Source organism: Mus caroli, unplaced genomic scaffold, assembly GCF_978045245.1.
Source record: "Mus caroli unplaced genomic scaffold, Mus_caroli_1 scaffold_10, whole genome shotgun sequence".
Lineage (NCBI taxonomy): Eukaryota > Metazoa > Chordata > Mammalia > Rodentia > Muridae > Mus > Mus caroli.
In genome coordinates this window covers 9,735,397-9,751,330 of record NW_028227265.1, presented here as the reverse complement: position 1 = coordinate 9,751,330, position 15,934 = coordinate 9,735,397, and the positions used below count along the sequence as shown (strand labels likewise).

Here is a 15,934-nt window from a genome sequence, read left to right as displayed (position 1 = left end):
GACGGTAGTTCAATTCAACAAGGCTAAGTAGCTGGTGTTGGCTCAAACATCAGGAGTCTAACCCCAAGTAGATTGTTTTAAGTATATTTAAGCACGGCACAGTTAGGTGAAAACTCTCCTGGTGATAATTAGCCCAATCCCATGTGCACAATAAAGCAAAGGCATGACTATATCAAAACTTTTATAAAGTACAAGTGATATCTTTCACAAAGGTAGGTACTATAGACTGACAGGCTCACAGAAAGGGTCTGGGGAAGGATCCAGTGTAGTCACAGCCACACAGATCACCAGCCAAGGTCACCCACCAGGCTGTCTGTCAACCAAGTCCACTCCCAGCCTTCTGGGCAGATAATAGGTTATGAGTCCCTTCCTTGGAGGAAACAACTTTATGTGTTTAATATTCCTGGGTCCCTTGGTGCTTATCTGTGAGTAAAAGGACCTCCGTGCCTCCCACAGTCTGTGTGTGTGTGTGTGTGTGTGTGTGTGTGTGTGTGTGTGTGTGCCTGCCCATGGCACATGTGTGGAGGTCAGAAGACAACTTATCCAAGTTGGCTCTCCTTCCACCATATCTCAGGGATGAACTCAGGCTGTCAAGTTGGGTGTGAGCTCCTTCCCTGCTGAGCCATCTCAGGTCTGAGTCAGGGCTTTAACTATTTAATATCCTTAAATGTGCTGTGCTGGAGGCTACCCCTTGGAGGTTATCAAGGAGAACAGGGTGTGTGTGTGTGTGGGGGGTGCCATGCTTCCTGGGGCCAGATGGATTCTTTGGGTACAGCAGCTGAGTCCTGGGTGCTCTCAGCAAGGAGGGGTATTGGGAAGCTGGGGAGGGTGGGTGAGCTGGAAGCTGCCTCAGGCCAGTGGCCCTGCCTGGGCCAAGTCCCTTCACAAGGACTTCCCTGTACGAGCAGACTTAATTAAATAATTGCTTTGTGTTCTGGTCCTGCTGACCTTGGCTTAGTCCTCCTTGGTGGTTTTCCATCAGATCTTCTAGCTTTAACTCCCAACCCCTGGTCTTGCCCACCCCCATTTTCCCCCTAGAGCATCCTTACAAGATCATTAGGTTGATCTAAGGAAAGAGTAGACAGGTCCCCCTTCAGGTGACCATAGGGAAGGATGCTCTGCACATATGACCACCAGGGAGGGTCCTCTTGTGCTGCTTGCTACATAGGACAGGCACACAATCCTGGGTAAAGCAGGCAGGACCCTAGGACCCAGAACCTTCCTTCCTAAAGGCACAGGGATATACTCTTGTCTGTGCCCTTCAGTGCTATGAGGTAGGTGTGGGAGAAAACCAGTTCAGGGCTCTGGGGGAGGAGCCAGAGAGGGCTTCCTGGAGGTGGGGAATGTCTAAGCTAAGTTTCTGAGTATTGGTCTCTGGGGTTGCCATGCCAAGTGATCACCAGCCAAGTAGCTGCAGAAACACAGCATGTGATTGAGCCTGGAGTACGAGCCTGACCCTCGCCCAGTGGCCTTGGGTAGAGTCTCTGGCTTCTCCATCCCTTAGAACAATGACAATATCACCTCCCCCTTGACTACCATGGTCTGCCACAAAGAAAAGGCTGTACAAGCATGAATCCACTGTGGGGAGGGCAGGAGAAAAGAGGGAAGGCTGGAAAAATCTAGCAGGGGGGGGAGTGGGGCGGGGGGAGGAAGAAGAAAGAGAGGAAGAGGAGAAGGGGAGGGGGAAGAGAGATGAGAGAGAGGGGAAGAGAGAAGGGGGAGGGAGGGAGACAGGGAGAGGGAGAGGGAGAGGGAGAGGGAGAGGGAGAGGGAGAGGGAGAGGGAGAGGGAGAGGACAGCTCTTGACCACATTCCAGGGCTTGTCTCTAGCCAACATGGCAGTCAAGACAGGGATTCCTGAGTCCCCAGTGTCTAGCTCCCCTGATTTTGGCTTAGATTTGCTCTGTGAGTTTATCTTGTTAGAAAATGGAAGCAACCTCTGAGTTGGGACAGGCCAGCAGGTGAAGACTATAAGAAGTCTGTCAGAACCTCCTTGGGCCTGCATGCTAGGAGTCTCCTGCCCTGGATCCTGGGACCAGGGAGAGAAAGTCCAGCAGGCCAGAGCCACACAGCAGTAACAATGAAGCTCCCTACCTGGTGGCTCTGCCACCTGTGTCTGTGTCTCATAGCGAGGGACAGGCACAGCCACCTCCTCACCCCACACCTGTCTCTCCTGCTCACAGAGACTCCAGCTTCTTGCCAGGTCACACTCGAGTGGTTCAACAGGTGAGTGGAGACGGGTGACACCCTGCCCACTGGATGAAGGAGTGCCACCCTAGCCAGATTGAGAGACTGGAGAGAGCAGAGGATCGGGGTGACAGATCTCATGTCACTAGTCACGGCTGAGCCTGGTAATTCCTGTTCCCCATCTGCATGCCATCAGCCGCCAGCTGCCAGTGACAGCCACTGAGAAGTCAGAATGTCCTCTCTGCGAATCAGCAAGGTTTTATACTAACATATTTCAAATTACTAACTGTTGGATTATGGACCTGATCTTTTAAGATTAAAAAGTGTGTGTGTGTGTGTGTGTGTGTGTGTGTATGACAGCTGAAGAAATAAGGCCACCAATGAGTTTGTTGCTTTTATTTACTGTTCTGGTAAAGTGGTTTTGTTTGGTTGGTTGGTTGGTTGGCTGGTTGGTTGGTTGGTTGGTTGGTTTTTGTCAGCTTGACACAAACTAGAGTTATCTGGGAAAAGGAGTCTCAAATGAACAAATGCACCCATCAGGTTGGCCTATAACAAAATAGGAGTTCACTTTCTTGATTAGTGATCGATGGGGGAGGGTCCAACCCACTCGGAGACAAGGCCACCCCTGGGCTAGTGGTCCTGGGTTCTGTAAGAAAGCATCCTGAGGGGCAAGCCAGTGAGCAGCCCCTCTCCATGGCCTCTGCATCAGCTCCTGCCTCCAGGTTCCTGCCTTGCTTGGGTTTCTGCCTTGGTGCTTTTCAATGAATTCTGACCCAGAATACATACGCCAAATAAGCCCCTCCTTCCCCAAGGTGTTCCATGTCTTCTCACAGCAATAGAAAACAAACCAGCATGTTTGCAGAACACAGGTGAAGGGTTACATACCGGAGCATGCATGAAACCAAGCGAGACACATCACTGAAAAGTCTCACCCCGCCACAGTGGGGGAGGGGGGACAGCTTCTCCGTAGTGGACAGGGTGTCAGAAAGGGACCTCTCAGGGGTTGGAGAGATGGCTCAGCGGTCAAGAGCACAGACTGTTCTTCCAGAGGTCCTGAGTTCAAATCCCAGCAACCACATGGTGGCTCACAACCATCTATAATGGGATCTGATGCCCTCTTCTGGTGTGTCTAAAGACAGCAGCAGTGTACTCATAGACATAAAATAAATAAATCTTTAAAAAAGAAAGAAAGAAAGAAAGAAAGAAAGAAAGAAAGAAAGAAAGAAAGAAAGAAAGAAAGGAAGGAAGAAAGGGAGCCCCCAACACCAAGGGACTAAATAAGACAATGGAGCAGAAACCTGGAAGAAAGGGGACCTAGGAGGCCTGGGTGGAGCCCTCACCGTTGGTTCCCTCTGGACTTGGTGGGGTGCCAGAGGTGGAATGAGGATCAGAACCCAAGCACAGAGCTGGGTTCCGTTCTTCCAGGTCACTGCTGGGGACACTATCCAGCCACAAGCCCCTCCCTCATTCCTTCCTTCCACTCTGTAGACAGACGCCCAAAGTCATTGATTAAACAGGCTGCTGGTGCATACTCTTCCTACACCGGCCAAACTGTGGACCGAAAGTCTTTCTGTGGGAGCTGGGTATGTAGTTGAATTGGTAGGATACTTCCCTACCATGCTCAAAGCCCTGGGTTCAATCCCCAGCACGGCATAAACTGGCTTCTTAGTTAATACTGGTTATCCTAGCAGCTGGGAGGTAGAGACAAGAAGGTCAAAAGTTCTACTTCATCCTTGGCTGCATATTAAGACCAGCCACAGACCATAAGCACCTACTGTGTGCCAGACACTCTTCCAGAGGCTGCGGATGCCTTTGGGAAGAGGCAGGTTCTGCCTGACTCTCGTGAGGATGACAGGCCATAGGGGGCAGACAGTTGGCAGTGCTCTAGATCAGGTATGTGGGCAGAAGCATTCTGGAGGGGCCACAGAGGAACTTAAAAGGAAGGGATAGGGACCTGTGATATTTCTTCCATGTGTTTATTTTGGAATAAGTGTAGGGTTACCAGGGGGTGCCAAGATGGCCCCCAGGTCTCCAGAGAGAACGCCTAGGTGTGGCGAACACTGGCAGGAACTGCTTCCCCGACAGTTATGTCTGACATGGCTAAAGTGTGACATCAGAACCAGGGACATGGGCTGGCTACAGGGCAAGCGTGTGGTCTCCGTGCCACTGGGTAACTCGAAAGGCTGTATGTGACTATTACCTCCCTCAGAATAGAATTGCCGGTTACCATGTAGATATTCTCACCATGCTGTCTCTAGCCTGGCTTCCCCGTGTCTGTGCAGAAACTTCACATCACTCTCCGGACAATATGTAAGTGGAATTCCACAGCACTGACCTTCTGAGCCACAAGTACCCTCTATTGGCTCCCCCTACTCTGCTCTCTCTCCCTCTTCCCCCTCTCCCATCAGATCCTCATCTGAGGTCACAGCCTCAGCTGTAACCCTCTTGGAGATGCTAGAGGAGCCAGGAGAAGAGTGCTGCCTGGGGACGGACACTCCATCTGTGTATCACCCACGCTGGGGTTGAATTGTTGGTGACATAGCTGCCTTTGAGCCCCATGTTTCTAGAAAGGATTCCAATATACTTGCTGGCTCGCCACACTGGACCCTGCTCTTGCTTCTTTCCCTCCTCCCCCTCCCCTTTCTCCCTCCTCCCCTTCTTCCTCCTCCTTCATCTTTGTGTGTGTGAGTGGTATGCATATGTGCCAGTGTGTGTGTAGGTCAAAGATAATATTGGGTTTCAATCCTCCTCTTGGACCCTGTTTGAGACAGGATCTTTTGTTTACCACTGCGCAGAGCAAGCAAGCTAACCCAGAAGCTTCCAGGGGCTCCCCTTTCCCCTATCTCTGCATCCTATCTTTCTGTAGGGATGCTGGGACCACAGATGCATGCTATTGTGGCATGCTTGGCCTCAGCTGTGGGGATCCACATCTGAGTCCTCAGTGTTCCACAGAAAGGCACCCTCTGAACCATCTCTGCAGCCTGGGGGAGCCATTTATCCGGAACCACAAATTCCTACCGCACCATGACGTTAACCTGGGAAGCAAAGGCCTGTGACTTGGAGATCTCCGTCTGTATATCTACTTTCTAGAAGGTTTCTGGATGTCCTCCCAGCCAAGCTTGGGCTTCTCTCCCTGTGAAAACCCTTTGGTCCATAGGGAACAGTCGTATGTCAGGTGTCGACAATTATGGTGGCTTCTATGAATGGTAAGAGAAGGATTCCCAGGCCTGCCATGGCCCAGGGAAAATGACCCATTCCTGTGACCTGGTGACCAAATAGAGATGCCTGTGGTTGGGGGAGGAGGGGGAGGCACGAGGCATTTGAGCTATGTGTTTACCCCTTGGGCTGCAGTGAATCCTGGGGCACCTTCGCCGGGTCACTGCCGTTCCCAGTCACAGGTTGGAGCTTGTCCTGTCTGGTAGAATGAAAACCCTGCAAGACCATTGATGTCACCAGGAGGTGACAGCAGGACAGGTGTGGAGAAGACTCTGAGAGCCCAGTGGCCATGACTTGAGAGCGAGCATTGGAAGTGTCTGACATTGGCTGTATGCTTTGCTCTTTGGAGCCTACTGTCCCCCAGAGTCCCTTTCCTACTTTCAGTTCCATGCCTTCATGTCACCTCCCGGCCACTTTTGCCAAAGGACCCCTCCCAAGGCATCCTGCTTAGTTTTTGTTTAAAAAAATGTATTTATTTAATCTTATACCGTGTGCATAAGAGCTTTGCCTGCATGTGTATCGTGTACAAGCCTGAGGCTGTGGAGGTCAGAAAAGGGTGTCCGAGGAGATGGAGTTACATGCAGTCGTGAGCTCCCTGACATGGAAGCCAGGAACTGATCGGAGTCCCCTGGAAGAACAAGTGCCCTTAACTGCTGAGCCACCTCTCCAGCCCTGGCCCCGTTGGAGTCCCAGTCTCTCTCTCTCTCTCTGTGTGTGTGGTCTGTCTGTCTGTCTGTCTCTGTCTCTATCTCTGTGTGTCTCTTTCTGTCTCTTTCTGCCTGTCTCTCTCAATTAGTATACAGATTTTATTATGGGGTTTCCTACACGCACTTGGTTTAGGTCGATTCCCCCACCTCCCTGCTCCCCTGCCCCCCCAATACCTTACTCTCTCTTCCACTCCGACACAACAAGCACTCTCCTGCTCTCCACACCACACCCCTCCTCCCCCTCCTCATGAACCCCTGGCCTCGGCTCTCACCCACAGACACTTGTGGTCAGAAGCTAAGCCGTGTGTGTGTGTGTGTGTGTGTGTGTGTGTGTGTGTGTGTGTGTGTGTGCATGAACATGCACTGTTTGTTTTTCTGTGCCGGGTCACCTCTTTTAATATAATACTGTCTTCAAGGCATTACTGCTTGTCCCCAGCTCTGGGCCGTGACAGTGAACAGCACCTATCCTCAGGGCCCCAAACCTTGAGTATTTGTTCTCTTAGATCCAGAAGTCTGAAGTCTAGGACTGGCATGGCAGGACTGCACTCCCTCTGCAGGATCTGGGGCAGGAGCCTTCTCACTCCTTCCAGGGTTGGGTGGTCCCAGGCCCTCTTTGGTGACACTTCAGCTTCTGAGTGACGCTCACCCACCTATCACCAGTTCTGTCACTCTGATGACATCCCCAGTGTGGGAGTCAGAACTGTTACAGGGGCTGAGATCTTAGCACAGCTGATGCCATGGTGGAATTCCATTCAGAACCTAGAGAGCACCATGTGCCGACACTAAAACAAAGGCCCGATCCATCAATGTCCATAGTTCTGGGAAAGTCTCTAAATGTAGTAACTTTGTTTTGGGGCTTCTGTGATTCCATTTCTGGCTAACTGTTCTTGCTAACTGAAGTATGTCAACCCTGAACATGGTTTTTGTACTTAAAATCTCACCCTGAGGGGCTGGAGAGATGGCTCAGCGGTTAAGAGCACTGACTGCTCTTCCGGAGGTCTTGAGTTCAAATCCCAGCAACCACATGGTGGCTCACAACCATCTGTAATGGGATCTGATACCCTCTTCTGGTGTGTCTGAAGACAGCGACAGTGTACTTACATATAATAAATAAATCTTTCTTTTTTTTTTTAAAGAAAAAAAATCTCACCCCGAGAAAGGCTCAATGTTACATTGGGTAGCCACCAGCCAGCTAATAGACTTTCTATTGGCTTAAGCCCTTCTCTAGTGAACACCTCACAGCAAGGACCCTGGTCAACCGGGGCTGAATTTACTCCTGGAGGCTTACAAACAGTGCATCTATGAAGATCTTCACTGTAGATAAGGACCCACCCTCTGATGTGATGTTTAATATGCTAGGGTTTACAGTCACCATGGAAACAAAGTTTTGGGCCTCTCTATGAGGGATTATCTAGGTTAACTGAAGTAGGGAAGAATCAAGGTCTCACACTGTAGCTCAAGACTGGCCTCTAACTCTCCAGTGCTGGGGTTACAGGTGTGCCACACCTACTCCTGTGGTTGTACTATTCTGTGCGTGTTGCTAACACACAACTGTTTGTACAAGAATGTGTCGCTTCCTGCTTGTTTCTACAACTTAAAAATGTGTCTCCAAAATTCCTCTTCAAAGAGCGTACCCGTGTGCAATGCACCTTCTTTGAGGAGGACACCTCCTGGGAGTGCAGTTTATGACCAAATAAATTTCAGGTGCCTTGAGACTGTGTGAAGCCTGCTTTTCAAGATGCATTCTTTGGGGGCAAATTCACAGAGAATGAAAGGACTCCACTTTCAAGGAGAGAGTGAAGGGAGTTGACCAGGGTGACCTCACTCGTTGCTCAAGATGTCCAGAGCAGACATTTCAAGAAAGGCTACATGCTTCTGGTTAGGCCCCGCCCTTGGCTCAGCTGTCAGGGCCAGCTCCAAACTGCACACCCCAGGGGTTCCCAGGTGGGGTGGCTGTTTTGTCTGAGGACATTCCTTAAAGTGGGTTCTAGAGTCTTCCAAGGTGAAGAAAGACATGAAATAGAACCTCTCAAAGGAAGAATCAAAACCCTTGGAGTCCGTAGGGGTGACTGTGGTATGTCAGATGACAAGACAAGAAGAGAGACGGAAACCAGGTGTCACTGCTGAGGACATCTGCACAGGAGCCCAGCTTACTCCAGATCAAGGTAAAGATGAAAGGCAGAGAGTATTCGCCTTAAAAAGCCAGCACCAAGCAGGAGAGAGGTGGGGAGAGGCCAGCAGGGCACACTAATGTGAGGAGCGTGGACTCAGAGGAGCAGAAAGGAAGGAATGTCAAAGCCCCTCTCTCTGTGTCCAATCAAAATGGCTGCCAATAGAAAGCCCAGGACCAGAAAGTCCAAACTTAGAGTTAGCTTACAAACAGCACACTTCGCACGCAGCTCACAGTGCTATGCATGGAGAAGGCCTGGGAACGTGGCCTGCAGGGCAGCGATCAGGGTTCAGAAATAAAAATCTAGCAGAAGCGTGTCCGCCAGCTACGTTTTCTCATCACAATGCAAACCTTAGTCTCCCAAGCCTGAGTGTGCCCACCCAGTCACCTCCAATCGCCGTGCTGATCTTTCCATGGTCTGCTTCATCTGGGGGAGTGTCCCGTGACATCTACCACGCAGTGTCCCCTCTCACACATTCTGCTCATTCTCATGCCTGCCCACAAATTCCAACTTCCACACATCCAGCGGGAGCGGGCTGTGGTGATGGAATCCAGGAGCCCGAGCTGCGCGGGGGAGGTGTTAGCTCACCAGCCCATTGCCGCTGCAGCCCGAATCTGGTGCCATCAACAATGCCCCGGGAAGGTGAGAGACTCCTCCTCACCAGAGCATCCTTTCTTAGAATCACAGGAGGCAAACTGCAGAAGACCCAGGAGAACTTGGGAGCCAAGTTCCCACGTGTTCTCCACAAGAACCACAGACTCTCCTGAGAGCTCAGGTGCCTGTGCCAGGCAGTGGCAGAGATGTCTCTCTGCACAAGCATGCACCAGCAACAACAGCAAGCAGGTCCTGACATTTGTTCTGGAAGTTTCTCCTCTGTGCCCATAGAATATGTTTTTACCCTTCTCCCAGAGACTCAGCCACGAGGGGACACCAGTGGGCTTATACTCAGCCCACAAGGGGACACCTGGCTTATACTCAGAGCCATTTCTGCTCCTGAAGCTTCCCCCACTTGCACACAGTGGGTCTCTACTCTCTCAGTGTCTACCCTGCAGGCCCTCCTCGCACAGTAGGCAGTTCTTCCTATTGCTCTCTCAGGTCCTATATGCTCTTCCTGCCATGTCCACATCTTTGGAGACAGTCTCTCAATCCAGCTCTCCGGTGCTGTTTTCCTCTGGGATGCCGACTCACACGGGTGGGGTAGGCAGTGTCTCCCTCACCTCACAGAGGAGTAAACTGAGGTGGAGAGAGGAGGGTAAAGTCACCCAAGGTCACACACGTCTGGAAGGACGTGGCCTGGACTGCAAAGCTGAGGGAGTCCAGTTTCCCTCCCTTTTTTTAGGATTGGGTGGGGGGTGGGGTGAAGTCTCCTGCTGGGGGAGGGGCCTCACAGCGGGAGCAGGCATCGTGGTGGGGGATGGGCGGCAGGATGATGGAGGTGCTTTGATTTTGTTAAGAGAGAAAGATTCAGGGAAGACGTGAAGCCCACCAAAGCGTCCAGTCAGGTTGACTAGGACGGCAATGGCCACCGCTTGGGGGAGCCAGTGAGGCACGTGGTAACTATTTGACAGGTTAGTCGCACAAATATGCAGTCAATTGATCAACTGCCAGAGGTCAAAAGTAAACCCAGGATGGGGCATGACCCAGCCTTCTCCAGGGCCACCTCTGCTCCGTGGAGCTAGGGACCCTGGTCCACCTAAAAAGCCACACAAAATCCCGCTCAAGAGTGAAATTGAAAATTGAAGCGGCTTAGTAGGGCTCCTGTAGAGGGCTTTCCTTGTAGCTTTCCAGAGCACACACTGGGCAGCCCGAAGTGTAGGACACCCCTCTCTGCGTTACAGGGTACCAATGTGCTGCCGAGGCAAACACGCTCTGTGCTGAGTCCTTCGGGATCACACTGTTTTCCTGGATCCCCAGTTTTCCTGGGACAGGGGGTGCTGTTCTGATCATTAGAAAGAGAGGAGTGTGCTCTACAGGTAAACATATCGTCCACAAGTGGCTGTGGCATCCCCAGTTTCCGTCCTCCCAAGGGCGCATCTACATAGGTGTAGGTAAGGCTGTCTCAGCTTTCTGCTCTATTTCAGTTACAGATGCGGCCAGGTGGCTCAGAGAGGCCAGATGATTGACTGGCCCCGAGCTGCTCTATCCCAGGTAAGGCTTTTAACTCAGGACTTTCTCCCTTTCAGGCGATTCTTATGCTCTGGCAGGTTTGGACAAGAATCAGAGCTCTGAGACCACACAGACAGAGGCTTCCTGATCCTTCCAGAGCCACTGCGGCTGACCCTTGGAGTTTGGGGTCCTGGCGCCAGCGGGGCGGGCCAGGCGTGCAGAGGGCGGAGCTGCTGAGCCCTGCCCAGGGGCGGAGCTCACCTGGGGACCAGGTAGGCAGCTCCCCGGCAACCTGGCCGCCCGGGAAGCCTGGGCGCGCAGCAGCCGCGGCCTCGCTAGGGCCCCAGGGACTCGAGCAGGGACTGCGACCAGCCCCACGGCCGGCTGTGGAGCAGCCTGGACACCAGTTCACCATGGGGAGACGCCTCAAGTTTCTGCAGAAACTGGCCTTCTTGGCCCAGAACCACCGGTACAAGGCGCTGGAGAGGGACGAGGTGGAGACCCTGGTGAGTCTGGGCGATTTGGTATGAAGCATGGAATTAGACCCCACATTTGTCCCCTGGGACTCTGTATCTGACCCCTGGGACCCCGTGGGTCACTGGACTCTGAGATTCTTCTCAGCACCTCTGTTGACTCTGAAAAGCACCTAGCTTCAAAGTAAGCAGCTCCACCTGGCTCAAGGCGCAGAACTCAGCAATTAACTTGGTTAGGCCAGCCCGTTTTGGGACCGAGAAACTAAAGCCGGTGCTCTTTAAGGGCATGGAGTTAGCAGGCCACCTAGCCAGGGAGTTAACTTCGTTTTCTCCGATTCAGGGGAGTTTACATGCCTCTACCCAGAGAGACAGCTCTGCATGAACTTTTACAGGAAGGCTGCTGGGATTGAAAGGGATGTGGACCCAAAACAAAACAAAAACAAACAAACAAAAAAAGCCACACAAAATCCCGCTCAAGTTTAAGAGTGAAAATTGAAAATTGAAGCTGTTTAGTAGGGCTCCTGTAGAGGGCTTTCCTCTACATCAATGTGGTTTTTAAAAAGCTGCTCTGAGCCAAGGCATGGTGGTAGCACATATGCCTCTTATCCCAGCACTTGGGAGGCAGGGACAGGTAGATCTTTGAGATAGAGACCAGTCTAATCTCACTGTATAGTGAGTTTCAGTCCAGCCAGAGCTACACAGAGAAACCCTTTCTTAAAAAGCCAACCAGAACCCCACTCTGAACAGTGTAATGACTTTGAACCTTAAGGTAGCTCCTGGGCTAACCTTACAGAGCTTCAGTGCAAGAAGTTTCTCTACAGGACCAACAACCATAACATTGTTTCTGTGACTCTGATGTGCCGCTGGGGTCCAGCCAGTAGGTTGGTGACCAGCACAGCTCCCCACCCCTGCCAGCTTTGTAAAGGCTGAGAGTGGAAACTCACAGCACACCCAGAACTCCATGCTTGTCCATGGGGAGCTGAGACCTGTGCTCTTTAAGGGCCTGGAGTTCTCAGGCCACCTAGCCAAGGAGTCTTGTCATGCCGAGTGGGAGGAGGGTCTAGGTTAAATTTGTAACAACAGAAGATGTTCTGTAATATTTCAATTTTATTTTCTCCCAAGGAATGCTATGGTCAAAACACTTGATGGTGTGGTTTTTAGATATCTATACATTTATACATTTGTTTACAAAGGTTATTGTATGTGTCCGTGTTGGTGTTGATGTAAGAATTCTGGTCTTAGGGCTGTGAACCGCAGGACCCAAAACTATCCGTGTTTCTCTGCCACCTCATGGGTTAGCGGTGTACCATAATCCTTTGCTAATGCCAAGTGTGTCCTTACACGGTTTGTACTGTGTGGTTAGAAGGAGTTGGAATTGTATCTGTTGACGTTGACCGCTTCCTTCCACCTTTTTCTGTCCCCCCCCTCTTTTTTTGCCTCTGTCTTTTGATGTTTTGGGCAAGGCTAGGGGCTCCTGATGTGTAGCCGGTTGTCATCAGGGATTCTAAAAGTGTGCAGGTGTGGGCTTGGTGAAGTCCACCTGGAGATGCTCTGAGCCAGGTGGACTTCATTCCCCCGAGCTGTTCAAAGGCAACCTGCCTGCAGGTGTATTTCCCACCTGGTCATACACTCTGTAGCACACTGAAGGTGAGGGAGCCTTGGGCATGTGATGACCAGTAGAGCAGACTTATGGGGAGGTCAGAGATATGGGCAGTCTTCAGAAAAAGGCCAGCTGCAAGGTGTACTGTCTCCAAAGCTAGCCTTACAAACACGAGGCATGCAATAAGGGTGCACAGTCGGGGTCTGGGGAGAGTGGAACTCAACGGTGGATCAATGCATAAATCCCTGGCTTCCATCATCAGTACCACAAGAAACCAAGCAACCACACTAAAAGCCAGTCTCCAGGAATGAGATGAAGAAAGAAGGCTGGGGAGACACTGCATCCTGCTGGGGCTGGATCGCTGTGGCCCCCAAGAGGCTTTGGGGGAGGAACCCAATTCACTCTGGGATCACCTCTGCAACTGTAGTGACTTAGCTTTACGATCATTTGGTCTGTGCTGTGTCCTAGGTGCTGGTTGGCTTCACAGCACACGCAGCTGTCCTGAGACTGGCTGGGTCCCCTCCAAGGCCTTTGGCCTCCAGATGAACTTTATGACAGCTTTGGCATGGAGATGAGTGCCAAGGTTCCGATGGGCATCATTTGGTTCTTGCAGAGTATTGATTGGACAATCTTGGACAGCGAAGAGGATAATACAACACACAGTATTCACAAATTAGTTCGTGGGGAGGGGAGGAGAGTGACAGGTGAAAGAGGAAGAGATGCCTTGTCAATGGTCTTATTGATTCAGATGTGCGGAGGAAGAAAGCCAAGGAGCATAGAAGGGGCTGAGAGAGAGAGAGATGGGGAAATCCCCAAGTTACAGGAGTCAAAACAGATTTGAGGTTCAGCACCCAGCTGGTGAGGTAGCTCCTTTTTTCTGTGTTTCCAGAGTGACGAATGGACAGGTGTCTGCAAGACTCTTTGGTTTTGATGCTGGACAAAGCTCTCTCTGATGTCCTGCACAGTGGGAGAACACAAGACTAGAAATTCCTGCTCCTGGGAAGGCTGGGTGCCAGCTCCAGGGATCTTGGCTCTGCCCCCGAGGTTGCTCCCAAGGTGGGTGCGACTCCCACCTGTCCTGCTATCCTGACTATTGACCTTGTCACCCTTCTGGGCTCTCCAGATCTGAGATGGCATGTGCAGTGGGCACCGTGTCATTCGACCCAGGCACCAGCAACTGTCCTGTGTTGGCTTGGGCTGAGGACAATGCTCACACTCTCTGCCCTTAGGCATCCATCCGGGTGGGTGGAAGCAGGTCACAGTTGACCTTGACTGTGGAGTGTGGAGTTTGGAGAGAGAGCAGAGTCTGAGATTAACAGGAGTAGAAAGATGGGTGAGCCTGGCAGAGTGCCAGACAGGAGGAGGGACATACAGGGGCTGGTCTAAGAAGGTCAGGCTACACGGGGGACCCCAGGAGCCTCGGCAGAAAGAATCTGTCCTTTCTATTTACAATCATGGGGACCTTTGACTGGTTTTAAATCAGGACTTGGCAGTAGTTCACATATTCATAAATGTGCCAGACTTCAGAGACTCAATAAAGAAAACAATCACAGATTTGTATGTTCAAGACCAGACGCTCAGGCTGGAGAAATGGCTTCTCCGTTAAAGTACTGGTTGCTCTTCCAGAGGACCCAGGTTCGATTCCCAGACCCACATGGCAGCTCTTAGCCATCTGTAATTCCAGTTCTAGGGGATCTATGTGCTCTTCCAACATATAGGAACACTGCATACATGAGGTCACAGACACACACCCATATACATAAAAAAAATAAAGACTAATTAAAAATAAAAACAAGCCAGGCAGTGGTGGCACATGCCTTTAATCCCAGCACTTGGGAGGCAGAGGCAGGTGGATTTCTGAGTTCGAGGCCAGCCTGTTCTACAGAGTGAGTTCCAGGACAGCTAGGACTACACAGAGAAACCATGTCTCAAAAAACAAAATAAATACATAAATAAATAAATAACAATGACCTAACCCTTGTCTAGCATGTGCAAGACCCTGGGTTCTATAACACACACACACATATGTATTATATATATACACATATATATGTATTATATATACACACACATATCTTTGTATATAACATATATGTATATATGTTAGTATATACTGAGCAGCTGTATGTGTGTGCACATGCATGTGCATGCATGTGTATGTATGTGTGTTCATATGTGCATATGTGTGTAGCCTTTTTGATATGAATCATGTCCGTTAAAGAAATCGGCAGTGAGAGCGGGCATTGTCCTCAGCCAAACCCAGCATACAACAGTTGCTGGATCTGGAGTCAAATGAGAAGATGTCCATGGTACATAAAGAAATGAAATGTATAGACCACATATATGTATGTATACATGCTATATATCACAGAATTTATACACATTCTTAGCCTGAGGCTGACACTCACCCATCAGAATAGAACTCACCAATACACAGGGATCTTAGAGAAAAGGTTTGTACCCTCTTCCCCTTGTCACCTTAACAACTTATACTGGGGTGTGACTTCAGTTCACATTAACATTCAACTTGCCAATCAAAGGAGCCACAGGCTCCTGTGACGAGACCTCAAAAGACCGAGACCCAACCCATGACATGCGATGGCTGGTTCGTTCTCCACCCCTGGCTGAAGAACACTTTGCCCCCAAGCCTGGAGCAGATACTTGTGCTTGTACAACTGAGTGTTCCTGGCTCAGGGTTGCTCTCAAGGTGGCGGTCCCACTGTGTGCAGAGCTGTGGTCTCACCTGCAGCCATGCAACTCTAAGCACTATGGCTGTGGCAGGCCTGTTTGCTGGCCATGTGGTCCTCTCTGCAGGGCTTACTGTGGCCCAGCAGACGGATGGCTCAGTGGGGATGAGTACAGGTAGCCTTCGAATACCCACGACGAACGCCACGTCTGAGACTTACAACTTCCGCTGTACCTCTGCAGTTCCAGGAAGGAGCGCCAGGCTTAGTCCCCTCCATAGGGAAGGGATGAGGGGTGGCACACTGCTTGAGGGGACACTAGAGAGCAGGGCGGTAATTAGGGGCTCCCTTAGGCTGCCCTCCCACAGTAGTGGGAAGACTTCCAGCCAGATGTGCACATCTGTCATCCCAGCATTCTAGAAGTGGAGACAGGAGGATCTACATTCGGTCACCCACTGCCTCTGTAGATATAGTTCAGGGAAAGCCTGGGCTACATGAGACCCTGCCAAAAATGAGCAGAACTGACATGATTCATATAAAAAATGCTACACATACATGTACATGCACACATGCACATACACAGATACACATGGGGACACACATATACACACAGAGATACACATATACACAGAGATACAAATACAGAGATACACATACACATATGCACACACACACACACACATGTACACACAGATACACACATGTACACACAGATACACACATGTACACACAGATACACATGGACGCACATGTACACACATACAAACATGTACATGTACACACAGAGATA

At 50.7% G+C, this 15,934-nt stretch overlaps 1 protein-coding gene across 2 annotated transcripts in view; it reads left to right on the top strand.

The window, feature by feature from the left end:
* The first annotated feature begins 10,683 nt into the window (after window positions 1-10,683).
* Atp2c2 (ATPase secretory pathway Ca2+ transporting 2) overlaps window positions 10,684-15,934 on the top strand; it is a 56,819-nt gene continuing 51,568 nt past the window's right edge. For both annotated transcript variants that reach the window (XM_021169895.2, XM_029480263.2), the window contains exon 1: window positions 10,684-10,893. In XM_021169895.2, coding sequence (XP_021025554.1) covers window positions 10,801-10,893 — 93 coding nt within the window. In that variant the 5' untranslated portion in view covers window positions 10,684-10,800. The remainder of the gene's footprint in view (window positions 10,894-15,934) is intronic.